This window comes from Dipodomys merriami, unplaced genomic scaffold (assembly GCF_024711535.1).
Source record: "Dipodomys merriami isolate MVZ:Mamm:240054 unplaced genomic scaffold, mDipMer1.0.p SCAF_19, whole genome shotgun sequence".
NCBI classification, from domain to species: Eukaryota; Metazoa; Chordata; class Mammalia; order Rodentia; family Heteromyidae; genus Dipodomys; species Dipodomys merriami.
Genome location: NW_027203270.1, coordinates 30,304,662 through 30,331,064, shown reverse-complemented (window position 1 = coordinate 30,331,064; position 26,403 = coordinate 30,304,662). Strand labels below are relative to the sequence as shown.

The window sequence follows — 26,403 nt, the reverse complement described above, 5'->3', positions numbered from 1 at the left end:
TCTGCTGGTCTTTATCTTTATTGGCCATTGTGGTGTGTGTGTGTGTGTGTTTGTGTGTGTGTGTGTGTGTGTGTGTGTGTGCATGTGCGCACACATGCGCATGCACATGCATGCGTGCAAGTTCTGGGGCTTGAACTCAGGGTCTCACATTCTAGCTTAGCTTTTATTTTTTTTCCTCAAGGCTAGCCACCCTATCACTTGAACCATACTTCCACTTCTGACTTTTTTTCTGGTTAATTAGAGATCAGAGTCTCCTGGACTTTTCTGCCCAGGTTGGCTTCCAATGGCAGTCCTTAGATCTCAGCCTCCTGAGTAGTTAGCATTACAGACATGAGCTCTCAGCTTAAGAATTTTTCATAGGTACAGACACTGTAGGCAAGTCTCTTACAACTAGTTTCTTCCCTGGTCAGTCTGAGCTCCATGGCCTGTCCCTCCCATTTTTTCTCTTACTCTCTTGTCCTTTTCCTAGCCTAGAAAATCCCTAATCTTGGATCCATTGAATGGCTCCACTTCTCTCCACATCTGGGCGGCTAACCAGGGCTTAAGGAAAAATGGTCCAATTGAATTGCTACCACAGTAAATCTTAGTCTTCAACTTTAGCTGAACCCAGGATGATGGCTGGCCATTCGTGAATGTGTTTCATGTCAACAACCTTTTCAATTCCCCTTTTCAATCGACCCCCCTCCAGCCCTTATCAGTCTGTCCTGTCATAGCACTTCTCACTCTTGGCAAAGCATCAAAGAGAAAACAGAGGCTTTGGACTGGAACCTGCTCTTAGCCTCTTCAGCCCCTTCCCAGATAGATCTGTTTCCGCCTGCAGTGCCGCACCTCTTCCTGGCCCCTCGCCTGGCCTCTCCCTCTGCATCCCTCGCCCTGGCTTCTTTGTCACCCTCCCCTGCCCTGCCAGCCCTTCTTCTATCTGATCCCAAATCCTCCCTCACCAAGGAGGAAAACAGGTTCTGGAAGGATCCAGACCTGGGTTCTTCTGCCTTCAGTTTTTAACCACCGTGTGAGTTCTGAGCCAACCTCATCGTTTCTAGACCATTTCTGTCAAGCAGAGCACAGTTTAGGTTTTCTGGACTTCCCCTTTCCTCACAGAGTGAAGGATTTATTAATCTCATGGTGAATGTGCTGTTCACATTGAAGTCTAGAGAATGCGTCCAGATGTTCATCTTGAGAAAAATCCACCCTCCCAAATGAGCCAGGATAATGAAGCCAGCTTGAAAGTTTGCGTGTAAACATCTGCTCTTGGGTCAATGATACGACCCATGTTCAGAACAAGGGAAACCTTAAAGACATGATCACTGAAGAGGGTTGGTCCAAGTAGCTGTAAGGGTTTCCATAGAAACAGAATCACTTTCAAGTGATGCTCAGGCTTTCAAATTTCCTCCCATTCTGCTTAAGATACACCTTGGTGGCTGCACAGTGTGGGGAAACCAGAATAACGTCCACTGCCTCATTTTCTTCATCTGCCAGTGGAAGGGCTGATCATTGGTGTCGTCAGCTGGGATGCCCTGAGTATATGGGACACAGCCACTGTCACATGACCATCCGATCAGGCATCTCCATCAGGTCTTGACAGAATGACAAGGCCAGGAGCCAAAGACAGAAATTGAAACAAAGCAGTCAGCTGGAACCCCTGTGTATGAGGGAAGCCTTGTTTGTTAGTTTGTTTTTTCCTAGTACACAAGTTTGGAAACAAAAGGCTATCTCTGGCTTTGCTCTTTGGCACTGTACTTGCCGCCTGTCTCACAATCTACGATCAAGTCTTTATCTTGCACCTTCTCACTGGCTCTCAAATAGCTTCGGCTGAAGTTGACCACAACCATGGACAAATCAAAGACTTAAAGACAATCAATCCATGGAACAACAAATAGAGCTTCCAATGATTCTCCTTGCAAATGTGACCTGACATTTTGATCTTTAATTTTGTCACAGAATACCCGGTGAGTATTTTTTCTTTTTGGATTAGGTCATTGTGTTATATTTTGTTGCCCATTCAAAGCAGAAAGAAAAAAAAAAAAAAAGAGCTGGGTACTGTGGTTCATGCTTGTAATTCTAATTACGCAGGAGGCTGAGATTCCAGGATTGCTGTTCAAAGCCAATCCTGGTCCATGAGACACTTATCTCCAGTTAACCTCAAAAAGCCAGAGATGGAGCTGTGGCTTAAAGTGGTAAAACACTAGCCTTGAGGAGAGAGAGAGAGAGAGAGAGAGAGAGAGAGAGAGAGAGAGAGAGAAAGCACAAGGATGGGAATCTTGTAGACACATCAGTGAAGATTTATTCATGGGAACTCAGTCCTTATGCTAGAAAGCAAAAAGGAGATGTTTTACTTTTTGGCAATGCTAGGCTTTGAACTCAAGCCCTCATGTTTACTAGGCTGGCACTCTACCACTTGAGCCATGCCTCTAGCCCTAAGTTCTTCTTAAAATTAAAAAAAAAAGTATCTGGAAATGGAGTTTAAACACTTGAGGAAGAGCCATGATTTATTTTGTCAATATCAGGGAATGTCGTTTGTATGTTATTTAATAAATGATTGTTGCTATGGTATTTTGTGAATAGAACATTGTGTAGCCGGGAAAGGGTTTCTAAACTTTAGGGGTATTGACTCACAACCACGGAAATACCACATCTAAAAGAACCCCGGACCCTCTTAGGACAGGTCCTTAGCCGTTACAGGTAGATTAGCTGTTCTTATCATGCTATCTTGTTATCTCTCTATACGCAAGTATCTTGTCTTTTGGGCTAGATGGTAAGCTCCTTGTAGGTAGGCACTGGGTTTTATAGTTTGGGTCTGATTGATGGAACTGGGCCTAGAGGGAGGGCACCACCTCCCTACTAAGGATTATCTTTTTGCTGTCTGTTTCTGGGTCTGGAATCTGGACCCCTGGGGTCCTGAGCCTTTGATGCCTCCCCTAGATACTTCCACCAGGTGGCGCTCATTCCCCATGTCTGTTGTGGGTGTCGGCGGCCACATTGCCCTTTGCTACTTGCCTTGATGGGACACTGGTGGTAGAACCAGAATTCCAAATCAAGGCGAGTCTTTCCAAGTGTGAAAAGATCCCTAGGAGCTAGGAATATCTACAGAGTAGAGACTTGGCGTTGCTTGGCAAAGCCTTTTACTTGAGCACGGATCCATCTTTACCATGTGACCTGTTGGCCAAGGTCAATTACAAGATGTTTTGTTGGTCTTATCAACTGGAATCTTATGATTCCGCTTCTACTAGTGGAATCAATAGCACTGTGGTGTGAGTCTTTGCTGTGTTGTTTGAAGATGGCCATTGAAAGAGAAAGATGGACAGGAGGGAGGTGGAGCAGCTACACCTTGTGCATTCAGAAGGCCTGGCTAGGGGCTGGGCATGTGGCTTACTGGTAGAGTGCTTGCTTTGCATGCATGGAGCCCCAGGTTCGATTCCTGAGTACCACATAAGCAGAAAAAGCTGGAAGTGGTGCTGCAGCTCAAGTGGTAGAGCACTATCCTTGGGCACAAAGAGGCTCAGGGACAGTGCCCAGACCCTGAGTTCAAGGCCCAGGACTGGCAAAAAACAAAAACAAAACGGATGACTGTTTTTGACATAAAGATGAAATTCAGATTTGCATATCCTTTAAAAAATCAGTTTCCTGTAAAAACCCTGTATTGCATATCCTTAAATCATCTAGTTTCTTTGTTCAACAGATGGTTTACCAAGGTGGGATATGTGTGATCATCTTTAAATATTCCGTAAGATGCAAATAAACTAATGATTTTAATACTTCAGTTGCAAACGTTGTATCCAGATGTTACAAATTTATAACATCACTGAGGCTGGTCTTTCTGAATTGCTAGTCTCTGGTTTTGTTTTTTTTTTTTCATTCATTCTTTTAGGTTTTTTTTTTTTGAGGGCGGGCTCACACTCATTTGGCTGGCACTCTACCGCTTAAGCCATGGCTTCAGTCCAACTTTTGTGCTGGAGTCTTTTCTGTCCAGGCTGATTTTGAACCACAGTTCTCTGTATCTCAAGCCTCTGGAACAGATAGGATTCCTGCCTCCCAGCTTGGATTGCTAGTTTTATAATACCATGATAGCTGTAGTTCTCTAACCCACTAGGTCCTATTGGTTTTTGACGGGACAGACAGACAGACACTGAGGAAGTCTGTGGGCTTTTCTACAAGGGAACAGAAAGCATGTGTTCTTCTTATGAGTTCCCTGGAGCCCCACTGTGGACCCACCCCCCAGGACACACAGGCTGTCTGACAAGGCAGCGGCATCTTCCCTGAAGTCCAGCTAATGTGGAATCTAAGAATGGGGCTTCTGGAATCTCATTTCAGTTCTGCCAACTTCAGAGTCCTGTGCTCGTGGTCAAATGGTTTGAGCTTCTGGAATCTCAGTTTCTGCATCTCTAAAATGGGATAGCCAGGTGCTATTTACAGATGCCTGTAATCCTAGCTGCTTAGGAGGCTGAGGTCTGAGGATTATGGCTTGAAAGTCCATGCTCCTCATCTCCAGTGAATCACCAAAAAGCCCAAGACGACAGTATAGCTCCAGTGTTAGTGCCCCAGCCTCGAGCAGAAAAGGAACAGCGCTCAGGCCCTGAGTTTAAGCCCTAGTACCAACACACACACACACACACACACACACACACACACACACACACACACACACACACACACACACACACACACGAGAGAGAGAGAGAGAGAGAAAGAGAGAGAGAGAGAGAGAGAGAGAGAGAGGGGGGGGGGGGAGAGGAGGGGGGGAGGGAGAGAGAGGGAGAGAGACAGAGACAGGGGGAGGGAGAGAAGAGAAAGTCTTTCTTTCTTTCTTTCTTGTCAGCCATGGGACTTGAACTCAGAACTTGGGTGCTGCCCCTGAGCCCTTTTGCTCATGGCTAGCTCTGGTTTTCTAATGGTTAATTGAGATAAGAATTTCATGGACTTTCCTGCCTGAGCTGGCTTTGAACTGTGATCTTCAGATCTCAGCCCTCAGTAGCTAGGATTACAGGCGTGAGCCACCAGCACCCCACTTTAGTTTCTTATTAATATAACTGCATCTCATCTTATGACACCTCATTTTCTTTCTTTCTTTCTTTTTTTTTTTTTTTTTTGGGTCCGGTCGTGGGGCCTGAACTCTGGGCCTGGACGCTGCCCCTCAGCTCTTCAGCTCAAGGCTAGTGCTCTACCACCTGAGCCACAGCGCCACTTCCGGCTTTTTCCTTTTTGCTTACATGGTGCTGAGGAATCGAACCCAGGGCCTCAGGCATGCAAGGCAAGCGCTCTACCACTGAGCCACCTTCCCAGCTCCTTCATTTTCCTTATTTGGAAACTAGGCTTAATAATAGAGGTTGAATGCCGAGCATGTGGATTAATATAGGTGAGGTACTTGGAAAGGGATCCAACTCTACTTAGAAAGTGGGATTTGGGAAGATCTCAGTTCAAGGCCAATTCTGGGGAATAATTAGTGAGACCCTATCTCAGCCAACAAACTGTGCATGATAGTTCACAGCTGTAATCTGAGCTATGTGGGTAGAAAGATCGTGGTCTGAGATCAGCCCTGAACAAAAATAGGAGATCCTATATGAAAAATAAAACCAAAAAGGGCTGTGTGTGGGTGGGGTGTGAGACTCTGATCTCCAATAAACTACTAGAAAACCAGAAGTGGTGCTGTGGCTCAAGTGGTAGCATGCTAGCCATGAGCTGTGTGTGTGTGTGTGTGTGTGTGTGTGTGTGTGTGTTTCATTTGTTGATGCTGGTGCTGGGACTTGAACTCAGGGCCTGAGCAATATTCCTTAGCTGTTTTGCTCAAGGCTGGTGTTCTCCCACTTGAGCCACAGCTGCACTTAGGGCTTTTTGGTGGTTAATTGGAGAGAAGAATCTCACAGCTTTTTCTGCCCCAGCTGGCTTTAGCCCTCCATCCTCAGATCTCAGCCCCCTGAGTAGTGAAAAGCTACTAGTTCCTAGTGGGTTCTGAGGCCTCTCTTTTGGTGTGGATCCTAAACTGTTGAGCAGCCTTGAGTCAACTTCATACCTTTTCTGTGCCTTTGAGGAGTAAGAGGTGTCAGAGGATGTGGGAGAGGTTGGTTGTCATAACAACTGGGAGTCCCACTGGCGTTTGCTTCCCAGGACCAGTGATGCAATGGTCCTGTAATACAGCAGGTGGGTGCCTCGGTGAAGAACTGTCCCACTCAAAGGTCCTGTGGTCACCGGGACCTTCCTTCATAAAATCACAATTACCTAGACATGCTGGGCATCAGCGTCACACGTAAGGCTTTAAGAATCGCTCACATCTCAGGGGCAGACTAGGCTTGGGCCAGATATTGACTAATTAGCCAACTTTTTGTACTTGGCACTAGAACCACTGTATGTAAACTGAACTTAAGAATCACAAGTCGGACTTACCTCCATTTTTTTTTTCTTTTGTATTTCAGATACTGTTGGGATTTTCAGCCCCAAGGTGAGTACTGTTGGGCCAGGGGTAGTTGTAGACTAAAAATGAGCAGATGCTGTGCCTCTCTTCTAACTTGTGTCACAGAGTGGAAGTAGCCCTCCCCTCCCCTCCCCTCCCCTCCCCTCCCCTCCCCTTCCCTCCCCTCCCCTCCCCTCCCCTCCTCTCCTCTCCTCTTCCTCTTCCTCCCTCCCTTCCTTCTTCTTTTTTTCTTTTCTTTATTGGCAGTACTTGGGCTTAAATTCAAGACTGCATTTGTCAGGTAGTTGCTCTCTCATTTGAGTAATGCCTCCATCCCTTTTTTGCTTTAGTTATTTCTCTACTAGGACCTTGTATTCTTGCTCAGAGCTGGCCTCGGGCCATGATCCTCCTAGGTATGGTCCTGTAGCTGGACCTACAAATGTGTGGTACTATGCCTGGCTTATTGGTTGAGGTAGAGTCTTGTTAACTTTTCCCCTTGGTTAGCCTTTGGCGGTAATCATCCCTCTTTCCATCTCCTCCCTCCCTCCCTCTCCAAGTAGCTGGGATTATGGCCAGGTGCCACCATGCCCGGCGTGACAGTAGCCATTTCTGAGGCAAGTTAGTGGAATGTTCAATTAACCTTCACCCTGCTGGGTACCCCTTGTGCTGCCTTGTAGCAATAAGAAGCTCTATGTTTCTGCCTCCTGACTAGATGGTTGCTAGACTGTTTTGTTTCCTTGAGGGGCTTTGTTAGATACCAATAGGATCCGGTAGCATCCAGATAGGATGGTGACAGAGTCCATATTAAAAATCTTGGGTGGGATCCAACTCAGTGAATCCTTCATTGGCTCCAGAAGTAAGTTCCAATACGTTGTCTCCTCCATCACCCGCGGCCTTCCACAGCATGCCTGGCAGCAGGGAAATGTCAGAAGCGAAGGCGGCTGGGAAGTCCCGCGAGAACCCTGTTACCTCATTCTGCTCTGAGCCTCAGCGCAGCCGTGGTGCTGCTAATTGCTTCCCAGCCATTGTTTCCCTGCTTTTTGCCTGATGAACCCAGCATCTGGCGTGATTCTAAAAAAGTACAACAGACAGCTGTGTGTAAAATTAAAAAAAAAAAAAGGGACAGAATTTAAAACACATTTTTTTAAAGGTTCAAAATCGGGATTAAAAAAAAATAATCAAACCACTTGAAGGGATGTTGAAGGTGCTGTGCCTCCATTCTTCCTAGCTCTCTGAGAATGTCAGAAGCATCCTCCTGAATATTAGTCACCCACGGCTGTTGCAGGGGGAATGTTTAACAATCTTCTCAGAGAATCCCAGGCTTGCAGATCAAACCTGCAAGTAGCTTGAGGAACTGTTTGACTCCTAACTAAAAAAAGCACTGTAAACTTTTCCAAAGTTTGTTTATTTCCTTCCTTCCTTCCTTCCTTCCTTCCTTCCTTCCTTCCTTCCTTCCTTCCTTCCTTCCTTCCTTCCTTCCTTCCTCCTTCCATCCTTCCCTCTTTTCCTCCCTCCCTCTCTCTGACTTTTTTCTTCTTCTTCAGTTGAACTGAGGGTCTGGGTGCTGTCCCTGAGCTCTTTTGCTCAAGGCTAGCTGTCTACCACTTTGAGCCACAGCTCTACTTCCGGTTTTGGGGTAGTTTGTTGTAGATAAGAATCTCACAGGACTTTTCTGCCTAGGCTGGCTTTGAACCACAATCTACAAATCTCAGCCTCCGGAGTGGCTAGGATTACAGGCGTGAGCAACCAGCGCCTGTCTTTTTTATGCTGGCACTGCGGCTTGAACTCAAGACCTTGTTCTTTAGCATGGTCTTTTCACCCAAGGCTAGCATTTGAGCCACAGCTCCATGTCTGGAGTTTTGGTAGTTAATTGGAGATAAGGGTCTCATGGACTTTCCTATCTGGGCTAGTTTCAGACAGGATCCTCAGATCGCAGCCTCCTGAGTAGCTAGGATTACAGGCATGAGCCACCGGTGGTAGCTCTCAAAAAACTTTTAAGAAAATAAACTAGATACAGGGCTGACACCTATACAGTGCTGTTCGTATCTACCTCACAGTCATTACCAGTTGGAATGAGTTCTGGTAGCATGGTGGAGTCTTGCTGATGTGGAATGAAGCACTCATAAAGCGCTAGTGAGTACTGTCTTACAAAGTTTACGGAGCTGACCAAGTACAGCATCTATAGAACTTACAATATGTTTAGTTCGCATTTCTTCCCATAAACCTCATCCAATCCAGCTGAACTGGGTGTGGGCTGTGCAGCCCATTTGCATATCTGAGAGGCTTGCCCGTGTAGGGTACATGCACAAAAGTTTTCACAGTAGACTCTTGAGGGGTGAGATTTCTGAGCTTGTTGCTCTGACGCCTGTTGAATGGAATCAAGACGTTGCTCAGCTTCCCATCTCTCACAACCACATACTTGGAGTATGGAGTTAGCACAACTGCAAGAAGCAAAGATTAAAACAGCCAAGAAAGACCATCTTCATCCTCCCTGGAGAGGGAGGGGCGGAGGGCGGTTCCCTTTGAAGTTGAAGAGACGTGTTTTTGACTTAATGGACTGTACAGTGATTTTTCACTAAGTGTTATTTATGAAACTACTCTTTGCATTCATGCCAGAAGGTTTTTAACACAGTCGTAAGTAGGGCTTATACAAAGAAACAGAGTCCAAATTTATGACGTGTTTGCAAATGGAAGAAAAAGTCTGAATTTACACGATTTGTAATTTATTGTGAAGTATCTTGCTTTCACTATGCCTGGAATGCTAATATTTTATAAACACAAGCATTGGTTATGGACTTAGAATATCCTAACCTATACTTACTCTTTAAAAAAGGCGGTTTCCAGCTTGTTTGGGGGAATTAATGGGAGAATGGACGTGGGATGACTACTCTTGCCTTTGGCTTTGGCCTAGTCTTTACAGCATCAACCATCTTGACAGCTGTTTTTGTGTCTTGCCTTCTTTCGAGTATTTCTCCCTTTTCCTCATTTGCTCTATTTTGTACAAATGAATCTGTAGAAAATAGATGCACACGCAAACTGATTTTGTAGTAAATTACTGACTTGGATACCTTTTCAATTATTTTCCTTCCTATACATTTATCACTCAAGTTAAGAGTGAACTAATGTGATGTGTATTGGTGGCTCACGCCTGTAATCCTAGCTACCCAGGAGGCTGGGATCTAAGAATTGTGGTTCAAAGCCAGTCTGTGAGGAGCACGTCTGTGAGACTCTTATCGCCAATGAATGCACAAAAACACCCGGAAGTGGAGCCATGGTTCAAGTGGTAGAGCTGTTGCCTTGAGCAAAAAAGCTCAGGGTCAGTGCCCAGACCCTGAGTTCAAGGTCCAGGACAAGGATGCACATACACAAAAAAGTGAAATAATGCATTTTTAAACTAGTATACTGTTTCAAAATTACTGTCAAATTAATTTTTTTCCAAAAAGAATCCCCTTTTTTTGCCTTTTCTAAAGTTGACATTTCTAAGCTTTTCATGTCTTTTCTAAATGTCCCTTTCTGGAGTAGATATTAAGGCACAAGAGAAAAAAATAACCCAGCTTCAATGCAGGTAAATCATGGACTCGGTGGCTACTTTCTGTATTCCCTGCAAAATGTACCATGAATAAGAATAGTCATGCCAGGCACTGTCATTGGTTCATGCCTATAATCCTAACTACTCAGGAGGCTGAGAGGTGAGGATCGAGGTTTGAAGCTAGCCTAGGCAGGCAAATCTGAGAGACTCTTATCTCCCACTAACCAGCAGAAAGCTGGAAGTGGAGGTGTGGCTCAAGTGATAGAACATCAGCTTTGAATGAAAAAGCTGAGTGAGAATGCAAGACCCTGAGTTCAAGCCCCATTACTGTATTGGCATATGTGTGTGTGCACGCTTGCACGCACACACACACGTGTACACACACACAGATATTCATTGTGGCATGTGTGAAATTCAAAGACTCCAAACAGCCTTAGTGTCCAGCAGTAGGGGACTTGTTCAATAACTGATACTATGTCCCTTTTCATGGAGTTGAAAGGAATTGGTATAAATATGTGCATATATGAACACACACACACACACACACACACACACACACACACACACACACACACACCATGTGTGTCATAAGACAATTATTAGGTAAAAAAAGGCAAGTTGACCAAGCAATATTCAGCTTGTTTCAGTGTCTGCTATTCATGGATGTGTGTGCATATGCATGTGCATATGCATGCATGTGTGTGCATGTATAGAACGCTTGTGAAAGGATACACGCAACTCTATTAACAATGGTAGTAGAGAACTTACAGGCAGAAGTTACAGGCAAAGAGAGTATCTTTGTTTACATTGTTCGCTATGATTTGATTTTTTTTACCATGTACATGTATTATTTTTTAATTAACAAAACAAGGTAAAGGAATCAATAAATCAGTATGTGCTACCATAGAGCACTCACCAAGATAAATGATTGGGAAGAAAATTCAGGGTACAGATAGAACAAATGTTCCCATTTGTTTAAAAAGACATAAAGGGGGCCTGGGAAGGTGGCTCAGAGGTAGAGGTAGAGCGCTTGCCTTGCATGCATGAAGCCCTGGGTTTGATTCCTCAGCACCACATAAGCAGAAAAGCCAGAAGTGGCACTGTGGTTCAAGTGGTAGAATGCTAGCATTGAGCTGAAGAGCTGAGGGACAGCGCCAAGGCCCAGAGTTCAGGCTCCTAACTGACCAAAAAAAAAAAAAAAAAAAAAGACATAAAGGGTACATGCCGGTAATCAATGAAGAGGATGAGGTGGGAGGATCATATGTTTGAGACCAGCCTGGGGGAAAAAGAAAAAGAAAAAAGACATAATGATTTATATATATATATATATATGTTACACACAGAAAAGCTTATAGTTATAGACAATTATACTAATATCTATGATTTGTTTGTTTTAACAGTAGGAGGTTTGGACTCTGGGCCTCTTACTTGGTAGGCAAGCACTCTACCACTTGAGCCACACCTCCTTTGCCTTTATAGCCATATTTAACTAGAAAATGTAGGTAGATAAAAAATGAGACAAATGTAAAGCTTTGAAACTGTTTTTCCCAAATGCTGTTGTCCCTGGGTCAACACAGAAAATCAAGTGAATAGCTTCTGAACATAGAAATGTAGGCATGACAATTAATGCCCATCAGAAATTCTGCCTCTTTGTGTGTGTGTGTGTGTGAGAGAGAGAGAGAGAGAGAGAGAGAGAGAGAGAGAGAGAGAGAGAGAGAGAGAGAGAGAGAGAGAGAGAGAGAGAGAGAGAGACTGTGTGTGAGTATGTGGGCATGCTGGTAATAAGTCTTGAACTTAGGGCCTGTGTACTGTCCCTTAGCTTTTTCCCTCAAGGCTGGCACTCTGCCTCTTGAACCACAGCTCTGCTTCTGACTTTTTGCTGGTTAATTACAGATAAGCCTCACAGACATTCCTGTCCAGGCTGGCTTTGAACCAAGATCCTCAAGTCTCTGTCTCCTGAGTAGTTTGGACTCTAGGTGTGAGTCATGGGCAGTCTAATAAATATTTTATGTTCTGAACATAAAATATCAAGAGAGAGAAAGAGGGGAGGAGGAAGGTTGGGAGAGAACAGCATTATCTGAAGACAAACTTTTTTGTTCTGCTTACAACCTCCTTTGTGGATACCTATAAGTGATTCTCTTGCCTTGAAAACCAGCGACCTGTGCATGACATTTAAAGGTTCACTCATGCAACTGGTAGGTCCACGTTTATTAGCATTAATTTTTCATTTGGTTTTGTACCAACACATTCTCCTCTTAGGAGATGTCAGCAGATGTGAATTACACACACACACACACACGCACGCACGCACACACGCACACACACACACACTTGCCTGAAAAATGTGTCCATCACAATTTATCTCTAAGAGGTATTTCCCCAAAGTTGAAATGATATCTCTTACCTTTAAATGGGTACTTGAGCTAATGATACCTCAATTTAAAAAAAAAGGGCGGGGGGAATAAGCCTTGTACTAGTAGCTTATGCCTGTAATCTTAGGTACTGAGGAGGCTAAGAACTGAAGATCAAGGTTCAAAGCCAAGATAGGCAGGAAATTCTGTGAGATTTTTATTAACCAGCAAAAAGCCAGAAGTAGAACTGTGGCTCAAGGAGTAGAATGCCAGCCTTGAGCAAAAAATAAAAATCTAATTGGAATGTGAGGTCCTGAGTTCAACAAACCAAGCAAAATCACTACAATACTACTATAAGACATTTGAGCTGTGAGTTGCCTGACTTCCTTCTTGAGCGCATGTGTCTTTGTCTGACAGCTGCAGTCTTCCTATCCAGGTAACTGTTAGTATTGCTGCTAATAAGAATTTAGAGTTTTGATTCTCGACTTACTTTACCAACGTCAAAAGACACTAATTAATACCATAAATCCAAGTCATCGGCTGTCATTCAGTATGCTTTGCCTTTGAATAATGACGATGATTTATAAAGTATGCAGATTTGGAGCCTGAACAGCTGAGAGGATTAAGATACAAGCTTTCTCACAGGATGGCATGGGGTCAGAGCCTGGCTCTACCATTTATGAATCACTTCTGTGACTTTGGACAATTTATTTCATCGCTGTGTCCTGTCTCCAAATGTTCATCAGCATCTTTGGGATAATAATAGATCCTAAAGATTATTCTGATGATTCGATAAGATGATGCAAGAATCTTAACCCAGAGCCATTACCCAGGAAGAGCTCAGCAAGCTATTTTATTTTTATTATTCTAGCTGACTTTCTCTCACAAGTCAACACATGCATTTGAATAGCTCCAGAGTAAGAATTAAAGACAGAGAAAATAGTGGTCCAAAAGAAACCAAATCACAAGACAAGAATTCTAGATTATGGTGGCCTGGTTGCTATATGGTGAGTGCATTTGCTTTAAAATGTATTTATCCATATATGAGCAGATATTTAGGTTTCCATGATTTTTGAATCGCTCAAAATCTCGTTACTATTGAAGATATTCCAACTCAGGAGGTTCTTTTTAAGTACCAAAGAGCAATAACAGTGGTGGAATGTGTTCATGTAAAGCCAGGATGGTTGCTGACAGGCTGTAATTTGCTTTATGAAGTGTGGTTGTCACATATACAACGATCTGGTTTGCATTTGTGGCTTGCTGGTCCTCCACTTCGTAAATACCCAGATGTGCTTTTATTTGCAATCAAAGAAGAGTTGGAAAAAAATCTCCGTTCTTTCTGGAAGGGGAAGGCACAGAAGAGTTCACATGGCTACGTTCCCCCCCCCTTTTCCTTTATTTTTATTTTTTTTATTTTTTAATTCTTTCTCCCTTTCATTCCCCCCGCCCCCTTTTTAAGACCTAGAATGATGCTACGCGCTGCAGCGCACCTTAGTGGTCAAAATGAAAACCTGCATCCTAAAGGATCGTTTTTCTTGAAGGGGGAAGGGGGAGAGGGGGCGGGGGGAAAATCCTTCCAATTGGCTCCCCAAGGGATTTTCCTATCCAATCCACCCCTGACAGATATAGTTCATGTGAGAATATTACTAAGCTGGGCTGCCCTTTGAATTGTTGGATTCACAGGTGTTTTGTAGTGATTGGACTAGGAGTTGCTAATCAATTTGGTTCTATTTTGGAACATTTTGACAGCTACCCTTTGCAAATGTTATCTCTGAAGGTTCTTAAGAATTCTGTTATTCTTAGCATGATTATGCAATTAGTAAACAGTGTCTTGTTAGTCTTAAGCCCCAGATCTTATACATTCAAACTTCAGCTTTAAAAAAGAAAGATGAAAGCTGGGCTCTAGAGGCTCATCCTTGTAATCCTAGCTACTCAGGAGGCTACGATTTGAGGATTGTGGTTCAAAGCCAGCCCTGGGTAAGAAAATCTATGAGATTCTTTTTTTCTTTTTGGTCAGTTGTGGGGCTTGAACTCTGGGCTTGGGCTGAACTCTGGGCTTGGGCTCTGTCCCTCAGTTCTTCAGCTCAAGGTAAGCGCTCTACCACTTGAGCTGCAGCGCGAATTCCGGTTTTCTGGTGGTTTATTGGAGATAGGAGTCTCACAGTCTTTCCTGCCCGGGCTGGCTTTGAACCATGATCCTCAGATCTCAGCCTCCTGAGTAGCTAGGATTACAGGCGTGAGCCACCGGCACCCGGCATCTATGAGATTCTTTATCTCCAAGTAACTACCAAAAAGCCAGAAGTGGAGCTGTAGTTTAAGTGGTAGACCAATAGACTTGAGTGAAAAGGCTCAGGGATAGCACCCAGGCCCTGAGTTCAAGGCTCAGTTACCAGCATTAAAAAAATAAAAATAAATTAAAAAATAAAAATAAAAACAAGAATAATGCATAGGGCTAGCAATGTGGCTTAGTGATAGGATGCTTGCCTAGCATGCATGAAGACCTGGGTTCAATTCCTCAGTACCACATAAATAGAAAAAGCCAGAAGTGGCACTGTGGCTCAAGAAGTAGAGTGCTAGCCTTGAGAAAAAGAAGCTCAGGGACAATGCCTAGTCCCTGAGTTCAAGCCCCAGGACTGGCAAAAAAAAAAAAAAAGAAAAAAGAATGATGCATTGAAACTTTCTTTACTTGGCTTATCATTTGTTCAGTAGAGTTAATAGCATTCAGTACTGTTTCACTCACTGCCAGGACCTTGGGGATAAAAAAGAATATTCATACATTGAATTATGAATATATGTAGGAAGGAGAAAAAAGATGAGCAGGAAGTCAGATTGTACAGAACAGAGAAGAATCGGAGACCTTCATCACACGTGGATTAATCACAAGAACTAACCACGCAAGTCCAAATGGATATTTAGAAGTTGGTGAAGCTTCTCAGCTATTGTACAGGAAACACCATACATTTTCTAATGCATGTGAATGTGCCAAACGGTGCCATTTATAACCAAGTATTGACAGGACTTCTGCTTTGGTGGTGCAAGTGGGGTCTATAATATTTTTACATGCGAATAACATTTTACATTATATGGTCACATCTGTACCCCAACACATTGCTTTAGTTGGGGCAAGATTCAATAATGTAGGTGAACGGTTGTAATAAGGAATCATAAGCTGCCATTTTGCTAATCTCAAGATAGTTCAGTTTTGGAAACTGCTTTACAATGAAATTGGTCCGTGAAAATCTGGCAATATTAATGCTATCAAGCATGAAAACTAAGTGGACTTGGATCAGGGAACTTTATTTATAGCATTTTAGGGAGGATTTATTAGTTTAAAGAGAGGGAGTTGTGTGTCTCATGGGTTTTTAAATATTAAATAGAGTGAGAAGTTATATCCTTGCACCTAATGGCAGTAACAATAATAAGAAAAACTAAAAAAGTTTACAATATGACATTCATTTCAATTTTCTGGTCTTATCCAAAGGTATTGGATGAAGTAATAACAAACCCTACAAAGTTCCTAGCCATGCCATAGAAACAGTTAGATACAGATGGAATATAGCTCATAATTCATTAGAAAAGAAGTCAAAAGATGATGACTTATACTAGCTTGACAAAGATTACCTTTACATACTGGATAAGCACACATGTATCTATATGTTTTAGCTGGGGTTTTTTTGGTCTGATATTTTGCTGCAGAGTGTGAGTGTGTGCGTGTGTGGTGTGTGTGTGTGTGTGTGTGTGTGTGTGTGTGTGTGTGTGTGTGTGCTGATATTGGAGCTTGAACTCAGAACGTTTTACCCTTACTTGGCATTTTTCACTGAAGGCTAGTGTTCTACCACTTGAGCCATACCTCCACTTCAGTTTTTTGCTGGTTAATGGGAGATTTAAAAAAAATCTCATGGACTTTTTCTGCCTCATTTCAAACAGCTTCCTGAGTAGCTAGGGTTATAAGCATGATTACAGCCAACAGCACTCAACTTGCTGCATTATTTTTTAAATGCTCAGCTTCCTTTCTTCTTTCTTTCCTTCCTTCCTTCCTTGCTTTCTTCCTTCTTTCTCACTTCTCTCTTATTTCTTTAGTAATTGTCCCTAAATAGTACCTGTGAGTTCAGGACTAGACAGGTTTGCTATGAGTGAAAATAGTTATAAGAATAACATCAGGGTTTATTTTTCTCTCCTCCCCCCCAAGCCCACCCCGTTTCATTTGGAATTGAAATAGTCATGGAAAGTTTTTTTTTTCCTCTATCAATTGAATTCACTTCTCCATAAAGTTTATGGAGCAGCAACAGCTGGTTGAATACGTGGCAGAAAAAGCCAACTTCTAGTGGCCAACCTATAGTTTCAGAATTAAAGAGGAAAACTCATTAACTGTTAATGAAAACGCAGGGAATAAAAAAACAAATAGCACAGAAACCCTGGCAAATAATTACCTCACACCTGACACAAAACTGCTTTATCTTTCTGCTCCAACCTTTGGCAATTCCCAACTTATCACTCTATGGAGCATGAATGAAATTGAGTTTGACTCTCTGCAAAAGAACAATAGAGAAATCATCTCCCTTATGGGCCCCTGAGCACAGATACTCGATGGAGAACCTGCCATTGAATCTACCAACGAGGGGACACGGCATGCCATTCTTAGGATGTTTAGGAGAGAAGAGCAAATTACCGGCTAATAGCAGGTGAACCCTTAATATAGTTCCCCCAGATCTTGTTTAGAAATACAAAGAGAAAGGCTGGAGGTAGTGAATGTGATTAATGGAGATATGGTGTGTTAAAATCTATATCCGAATAGAAATATATCGATTCTGGGAGCCCTGCGGTGGGGAAGTGGGTCTCCAGTGGCCCAGGGCCTTGCTTGTGCAAAGGCCGATCTAAGCAGATGGAGTTCGAAGCCCTAATTGTGGAGCTGCTGAGTGGAAATGTCTGTCACTATGGTTTGCGATCATTTATGTCTGATCCCCCTGGACTCCAGTCGTAGCCAATGCAGAGAACACACACCGTGAGGTATGAAAGGAAGAAAATGATAACATTCAACTTAAGCAAACCCAAAATGGCCCTGGAAATGGTTAATTCTTCTATAAAACTTTTCACCCATGCATCTCGAATCGTCGCAATCATTTTTAATTACAAGGGAGTGTGTATTTACACACTAGCATGACAGGCTAGATTTGGTGTGAGCCCCAGGGAGTTGGGACATTGGATCTGACATTTAAAAAACCCTCAGAATAACGCCTTTATCATCAACAAACTAATTGTGCTTAAGTGTGAGGCATATTCTAAAATGTTCTCCCTTCCCCCACCGCAGCCAGCAGACCCAGGTTTTGTTTCCTACCTTGGGTTTATCCCTTTCTTGTTGCCTGTTACGGGGGCACAGGCTGGCAGTTGGCACAGGGATGGGTTGTTCGAATGCCCACTTTGGGTAACCAGTCAGCAACCATAGAAATCAAGGAGCAAGGGCTTTCCTCGTTGACGTTAGTAAATCAGGGGTGTGTGATCCAGGCAAGAGCTTGGGGCAAGCTGATAGGAAAAAAGATGCAAATGGAATGAGATGGACTACATTTCAGGATCGGGCCCTGAAACAGAAAAGGAAATTGATGAACCATTTTGCGAGCTGCAAATAAAGTCTGTACTTGACTTAATATCAGTATGCCAGTGTTCATTTCTTGGTTTGGGCAGATGTATTTTAGTTACGGAAGGTGATGTTGAAGGACATACAGGAGCTCTAGTATCTGCACCACACTTGTGTAAGTCTAAAATTTCCCAGAATGGACTGGGAAGGTGGCTCAGTGGTAGAGCGCTTGCCTCACATGCAGGAGGTCTTGAGTTCAATTCCTCAGCACCACATAAACAGAAAAAGCCAGAAGTGGCGCTGTGGTTCAAGTGGTAGAGAGCTAGCCTTGAGCTGAAGAGCTCAGGGGCAGTGCCCAGGCCCAGAGTTCAAGCCCACGAACACCACCACTACTAACAACAACAAAAAATTCCAAGAATACAAACATCAACATCAATACAAGCCAGGTGCCAGTGGCTCATGCCTGCAATCCTAACTACTCAGGAGGCTGAGATCTGAGGAGTAAGATTCAAAGCCAGTGAAGGCAGGAAAGTCCATGAGACTCTTACTACCAGTTAAATGGAGATACAATGCAAGTGGTAGAGTGCCAGCCTTGGGCAGAAAAACTAAGGGACAGTACCTAGGCCTTGAGTTCAAGTGTTACTACTGGCGCACACACACACACACACACACACACACACACACACACACACACACACACACACACACACACACTCACAAAACAACAAAACAAAAACCATTCCTGATCTGCATTTTAAAAATGCTTAAAATGCTAGAATGTATATGATTGTTTTCCCCCAATTTGGTAGGAGATCTGTTAGATTTCTGAAATGATCAGCAAGTTTTGAGATCAGAATGGTAGTTGAAAAGCATCTTTCCTTGCCAATCAAATCACTATTATTGTTATTATTATAGATTTTTGATTTGGCTCAAAACAAAAATTCCTTTTAACACTGAAGCTCACTTCAAGTTTCCAGCCAGGTAGTTGATGTACATTGTTGTTGAGCATGTGGATTTGCTATGCTGTAAAATTTGAGCATTTTTAACCCTCTGCCCTGCATTTGAGGTGGGTTTTTTTTCTAGTTATTATGGAAATTGCACAGTAATGCTTTATCCTTAAAGCTTTGTATCTTGATCAGAGAATTAATAAAGGAGAACATTTCTTCTGGTTTTAGCCCAGTGACTGTTGTATATGTTCAAATTTTATTTTCTACAATGAACTCTCCAGTTTATTTTAAAGTCTTCTAGCTGCAGGTGTTCAACTAAATTATAGGCATGTACTTAACCACTGAGCATTTGAAGAAGAGTCTAGATATAACCAGCTAATTTATGGGAAGAGGAGGCCGCAACCATTCTCTCTCTTTTATTTTTAAATCATTTTATATCCTCCCCATCCTTCGAGTTTAATTGTAGGAAATAAACCTTTAAAGGAAAGCAATAGAGATTCTATGTAAGCTGTTTGTTTTCACTGCTCCCTGGTTGAAATCCACGGCCAAAACCCTACAATGTTTACTGAGATTAGCATTGGTGATTTTCTTTGGAAATTAGTATTTGAGATCCTATGAAATTCAGCTGCAAATCCCTTTTTCATGTTTGTGAAATGAACTAAGCAGATGTCCGGGCTCTTTTATCAGCAGACTTTTTTTTTTTTAACCCTCTGTTTCAGGGATTTTTAAAGAAAGCCATTTGTACCGCTTTCATTGTCTTCTGGTTTCCGAATGCGCTAACCTCTTCCGCCTGAGCCTTTTAAAGTATCATAATAGCATCGACCACTTCTACAAAATACAATTCAACGTAGGTTGAAAACACCCAAAAGGGATTAGCTTTTGTTTTTAATTGCATAATTTGGTATCGGATATGCATTCCCTTTTATCAAAGTCATTTTGCTGAACAAATATTACCTTCTTAGGGCTTTTAGAATTCCTAAGAGGCTGGTCGCCTAGGCTATAAACTGGAATTACAGAGAGAGAACTTTATTAAGGTTGCAAAGCAAGTAGTGATTTAAATAGGAATAAAAACCTAGCAAAGTGTGGGTTCTCTCTGTGTTTATGTCTCTTATTTTTCAGAGAAAGATGGGATATTGACTTTGCTGCATTATATTATATGTATATATACCCGGTTAACCCTTTGGGTCATTTCTTCTATTTCATTTGGGAGTAGAAAGAGAAACAAGGCATTGTGGGTAAAGGTTGTAATTGATGGGAGGGGGCATTAGCTAGGTTTTCTTTTTAAGTTCGACGGAGAAATTTCTCTCTTCCCATTCTAAGCAAACAGTTTCTTAGTTCTAGTGACTTACCTGAGTGGAAACTTTCCCATCCAGCCAAAATGATTCTTGAGATTATTTCTCTGTTTTTTTTTTCCTCCTATGTTAATAGGTAGTGGGCATGTTTATCAAGTAAAGGAAACATTGTGGTGTTTTGTTTTTGTTTTTTGGTGTTTTGTTTTGCAAATCCCAGAAGAGAGCTATACATCCCTTTATAAAGATGTCCAAAGACGACCTGTTCTTTTGCATCCTCAGGAGGAGACCTTGGGCAGGACAGCTCGGATGACAGTCACAGCATAACTCACGTCCCGCCTCTTGCAGCCGATGCCCCTTTTGGGTCAGATTATCAAGATGAGGGTGAGTGTCATCTTTCTGCGTTTCAAGGCTCCCAACTTGGTTACCTTTAACCCCTCCGTCTTCCACGTCTTCCACATCACCCACTGTCCAGCAGTGGGTTCTCTGTATTGATCGTCGCCCATTTACAATGAACAACTATTTATTTCATTGTGGTGCTGATCCTCCTGGGTAATTCAGTACTCTCCAAGTGAGTGGATTGAGGGAAATAGGAATTCCATGCTGGAGCAGGAAGACAGACTTCACAATAGATCGCATTATAAAAACAGTAGCTCAAAAGCCAGGAGAGCCTCTTAAGACTGCCAATCTTTAGGGTCTTTCGGCTTCATGGAGGCACGTGAAAATGGAGTTTCCATTTAATCTATATGATAATTGGATTATTAATGTCTTTTGGATCATTTGAGACCCTTGAGCCTGTTAGATGATGATCCTCCTCCTCCCTCTCCTCCTCCTCTTTCTCCTCCTCCTCCTCTTCCTCTTCCTTCTCTTCCTTTTCCTCCTCCTCCTTCTCCTCCTCTTCCTTCTCCTTCTCCTCCTTCTTCCTCTTCTTCTTCCTCTTCCTCCTCCTCCTCCTCCTCCTTCTTCTTGTGCCAATACTGGGGCTTGAACTCAAGGCCAGGGTGCAGTCCCTTAGCTTTTTCACTCAAGGCTAGTACGCTACCAATTGAGCCACACCTCCATTCCTGCCTTTTTTGCTGGTTCATTGGAAATACAAGTCTCAGGGACTTTCCTGCCTGGGCTGGCTTTGATCCATGAAACTCAGGTCTCAGCTTCCTGGGTAGCTAAGATTACAGGCGTGAACCAATGGTGCCCAGCCTACTTCTGATCTCCCCCTGACAAACTGATATATTCGTGGAGAAGGGGAAAAAACAAACAAACACACACAGAACTGCCATACAGCTTTACCTGGGACATTAGTTTTACCCAACTATCTAGGGGTGTGAAGAGTTATAGAATTAAACTGCTACAAGTATTATTTTTATTTTAAAAATTAATGGTGTGTCACCATGGGATGCAGCGAATACCTGAATTAAGATCCACAATGTAAAGATTTTGGCCTGGTGACTGCCACTTTCTGTCTCGGACTCAGATTTCCCAAGAGTGGGAAAGCCCGGTGTTCTCCTGGCATGGGGCCACATGAGCAGAAGGTTGGTTCAGTCATCATGGATGTCCCGTGCTTTTCTCAGAGTCTCTCCTATGCCTCGTGAGGACAGGGTGAAGGTAGAGAGAAGCTGCGAAACTGAAAATTAATTGGAGACATATTCTTCTCTTCCAGATTGTGTTCTCTTTATTAACCTATAACCGTTCCATTTCTTTCTCTTCCAAATATCAAGAGTAGGATCATCTCCATTTCCCACCCCCCTCTCTTTTTACTTGTTCATTGATTGGTTTACATCAAGGTCTTTTGATGAGTCATAATTTTCTCCCTTTCATTGAACTGATAAGCTTTACCTCAGAAGCTATGGAGAGAATCCCCCAGAAACCTCTGACTGTGCTTGAGTTTTTTGTACAGCAATCACATTGCTAATACCTATGGGTTAAAAATTGGGCTTTACAAAGTAAGATCTCTCTTGGTGTAGGTTTTGCAGGAAGCACACTGTTTGAATGGAAAGTTTAATAATTACCTAGGTAGATAATTAATAATTGTAGAAAATTAACAGTGCAAAACATGAAGAAACCAACCTTTCATTTGGCTTTGATTAATCTAATGCTTGACAGAATTAGAACAATAGTGCCTCATTAATCCATAGGTCACTTATTTGGTATTTCCAACTTTCCTAAACACAGCTGAGCATACAATGAAGAAGCCAGAAAGACCTGTAAGTGCAATCCATGTTACTGAACCCCGACTTAACACTTGTGGGCCTTATTCTTGGTATAAGACTTCCTCACAGGGAAGTCTTATACATTTCTAACCATTACGGTGTTTTGATTTCTCAGCCTAGCCTAGAGTGAAGATTCATAGTAAGAGTATACTAAGCCAAGTGTGGTAGCACACACCTGTATTCCCAGCACTTAGGAGGCTGAAGCATGGAGGTCAAGAGTTCAAGTCCAAACCAGAATAGAATAAATAGTATTCACAGTCTCAAAAATAAAATAAAAAGAAGACTGAGAAAATATTGTAACAGTACCTCAAATATCCTTGAGGTAAGAATTGTGAGAATAGCTAAAATCTTATGTAGAAAAAAAATCTATAAATAAAATTTGTATAGAAATTAAGAAACTAGGAGTCTGGGTCTTTTTTTGTATTATAGAGAAAAATGGCCCAAACTCTCTCCTAAGAGCACCCAGTACCTAGATATATAGAACCCGGAAAGCTTGTATTTACTGAGCACTTACTATGTGCTCTGCATTGTGGTCAAAGCACTTGGCATATGTCGTTTAACCCTCAGAACGGTCCTAAGAGATGGATAGTAGAATTACCCTTATTTTCTAGTTATGGAAACAGACTCGAAAGAGTTAACTTATTTTAGATTGCACAGTCAATAAGTAGCAGTACCAGGATTTATACCTATGCAGTTTGGTTTTAGAGGCTCTGAACTTCGTCATTTTAGCTTCCTTACTGATCTCCCTTAAATTATCCCCAAAGATGGATTTAGTGTTCAGATATTTTGGCTCCAATTATGCAACTACAAATAGGATGTTTAAATTAAAAAAATATGTCAATGGAGTTGAAGACATAGCCCCACCTAAAACAGTATTCTAGCACACATGAGGCTCTGGGTTCTAACCCTAGCACTGAATAAAAAACTGGTGTTGAAAGAGGCAAAAGAAGACTTTGCAGAGTACTGAATCTAGTACAGAGTCTGAGTGCTTATGGCATAAGAGACAAGAGGAATGCTTGTTTCCCTTCCCTGAGGTTTTTACGAAAATGAAAAGAGGGTTATAGAGCTATCAAAACTGCGCTGGGCACCACTGGCTCACGCCCGTAATCCTAGTTACTCAGGAAATGGAGATCTGAGGATCATGGCATGAAGCCAGCCAAGGCAGAAAAGTCTATGAGCCTCTTAGTAGCAGTGAACTAGCAAAAGGCTGGAAGAGGAGGCATGGCTCAAGGGGTAGAGCATCAGCCTTGAGTAAAAAAGCCAAGCAACAGCATGAGGCCCTGAGTACAAGCTCTAGTATTGACTTGTGTGTGCATGCACACTCACACACACAGATACACTAACATACACACTCAGCCTTGAGCAAATGTTACCCCATGTTCATTACATTTCCCTTTATACAGAATACTAACCCTTGATATGCTGTGGATTTAGGATCTGAACAGTACATATTTAGAGATAATCCGTGGCACTGTGCAAGCCGTAGCCCCAACTGCTGTCTCCTTAGAGAAATGCCCAAAGTAGACAAATGAGCAAATATCAAGTTATTGTCTCTAGTTGCTGGTGAGATCGCTAGAGCAATTCTTTAGGAAAAAAATGTATCTTCTCCTTTCAGGTGTGTTGTTAAAATCATTACTTCAGCCGGGCGCTGGTGGCTCACGCCTGTAATCCTAGCTACTCAGGAGGCTGAGATCTGAGGATCGCGGTTCAAAGCCAGCCCGGGCAGGAGAAACCGTGAGACTTCTATCTCCAATAAACCACCAGAAAACTGGAAGTGGCGCTGTAGCTCAAGTGGTAGAGCGCTCGCTTTGAGCTGAAGAGCTGAGGGACAGCGTCCAGGCCCAGAGTTCAAGCCCCACGACCGACAAAAAAAAAACAAAAACAAAAAAAAGAACCATTACTTCAGGCCTTTGGGATTTTAGCCTTACTTTTAAAAAAAGTCAAAATAGCCAGGTATTGGTGGCTCACACCTGTCATCCTAGCTACTCAGGAGGCTGAGATCTGAGAATCTCGGTTCAAAGCCAGCCCAGGCAAGAAAGTCTGTGAGACTCTTATCTCCAATAAACTACCAGAAAACTGGAAGTGGCGCTGTGGCTCAAGTGGTAGAGTACTAGTCTTAAGCTGAAGAGCTGAGGGACAGCACTCAGGCCCAGAGTTCAAGCTCAAAAAGTTAAAATATTTCCATTTTGTCATCTTTCACCACTCTGGCAGAACAGTGTCCTAAAGATAGAATTATAAAAGCACACATGGTCAGACCACTTACCCATAACATTTGTGTTGAGATGCAATGACCAGAGTGCATGCTGGGTTTGGGTCTTTTTTTTTTTTTTTTTTGGTCGGTTGTGGGCCCTAAACTCTAGGTCTGGGCACTGTCCCTCAGCTCTTCAGCTCAAGGCTAGCGCTTTACCACTTGAGCCACAGTGCCACTTCCATCTTTTTTCCGCTTATGTGGTGCTGAGGAATGGATCCCAGAGCCTCATGCATGCAAGGAAAGCGCTCTACCATTGAGCCACCTTCCCAGCCTGGGTCATGTCTTTATAGATATGACAAAGAGAAAGGGATATAGATTCCAGCCAGGTGCCCAGAAAGAATAAATAAATAAAAACCAAGGTTACAGACTAAACTGTGCATAAAAATAAGACTGCTGCTACCTACTTACAGTTCTTTGCCTTTGCAAATGAGCACAATCCAAGGCCAGCCCAGGCCCTACAGACACTTGCTCACTGTAACAGCAGACTTGCCAACGAGGAGTTACCCTCTAGATCTCCGAAAAGAGTACTTTCTGCCCTACTGAGGAGGCAATGTTAGTAGCAAACATTGAGTACAATAAAAAATCCAAAAACCAGACAATTAAGACACTCAAGAGATGGCTGATTTCGGTGTCCAAATTATACAATAGGTTTTAATGCAGCTGTAAACATATTTCATTAATAATAATGAGGAACTCCTATCTCACCCTCTTGTTAAGAGACCGGTTGGATAAAGAGATTGTTTTATAAACAGGATAGAGTGACTCCTTCTGGAAGAAAGAGAAAAAAATTCAATTATTTTAGAAGAAATTTAAACTGCGTAATATTTATTAGACATTATTGTATTCTAATTAGGAAAACACTGGACAGATATCTCTGGAGAAAAATGAGACCATATTTAGAGTTTGTTTTTACATCAGGTTGTTGAAGGCTAGAGAAGGTTTGTATTCTCAGGCAAAATGGGAAATAAACTAGAAAAGTAAAGGCCTGTCACTATCTTTGGAGAAGAGCCATAATGAAAATAATGATGACTAACTGATAAATGTAGTCTATACTGGTTTAATTAAAACAAATGGTAAGCCTGTAGAAATACCAGTAGTGGCCATTTTCAACTCCATGCATTTGCTTTGTTCAGATAGAGAAAGAAAATTCTAGAAATGAAGAGGATTGTTTTTTACAGTGTTATTTTTAGTACTTTCAATTTTTACATTTATCTGCTTTCATTTCAGTTCTGAAATAGAAATTAGTTTTGGATCTGAGACTCTGAATAACATTTGAGGATGTAACTCAGTGGTAGAGCACGGGTCCTGAGTTCAATCCTCAGCCTTAGGGATTTGTTGATCATTGTGGGTTTTAATTTTTTTTTTATATTTTGGGTTTGAGTTTATTTTATTTTAAAAAATATAACCGTATTATTTTTATAATATACTTTATATCTTTTAACTAATATATTTTATAATTATATTTCATAGAATTACAGTATATTGTATAATTTTGTTATCATAATTTTATTGTTATGACCGTGTTTATTGTTTTATTGTACAGAAGGGTTATCATTTCATAAGTCAGGTAATGAGTACATTCCTTTTTTGGACAATGTCACCCCTTCCCTCACTCCCTGCCCCCACCCACCCCCGTCTCTCCTGTGACTTTACTGTTTAACATTATTTAACTTATTATTAAAGAGTGGTACAGAGGGGTTCTGATTTCCTAGGTCAGGTAATGAGTAAAACCCTTCTTGGACAGCGTCACCTCTTTCCTTCGCGTTCTCCCAGTTTTCCTTGTCCCGTTCCTGCCTGAAAGTTGCATAGTTCATTTTCTACATAGTTGTTTACTGAATACCCTGACTGTATTTGTTCACCCTCCCTCTCTCCATT

At 42.3% G+C, this 26,403-nt stretch overlaps 1 protein-coding gene across 3 annotated transcripts in view; it reads left to right on the top strand.

The window, feature by feature from the left end:
* Skap1 (src kinase associated phosphoprotein 1) overlaps positions 1-26,403 on the top strand; it is a 270,881-nt gene that overhangs the window by 27,093 nt on the left and 217,385 nt on the right. For all 3 annotated transcript variants that reach the window (XM_070028251.1, XM_070028253.1, XM_070028252.1), the window contains exons 3-4: positions 6,405-6,430; positions 20,353-20,454. In XM_070028251.1, the coding sequence (XP_069884352.1) occupies positions 6,405-6,430; positions 20,353-20,454 (128 nt within the window). The remainder of the gene's footprint in view (positions 1-6,404; positions 6,431-20,352; positions 20,455-26,403) is intronic.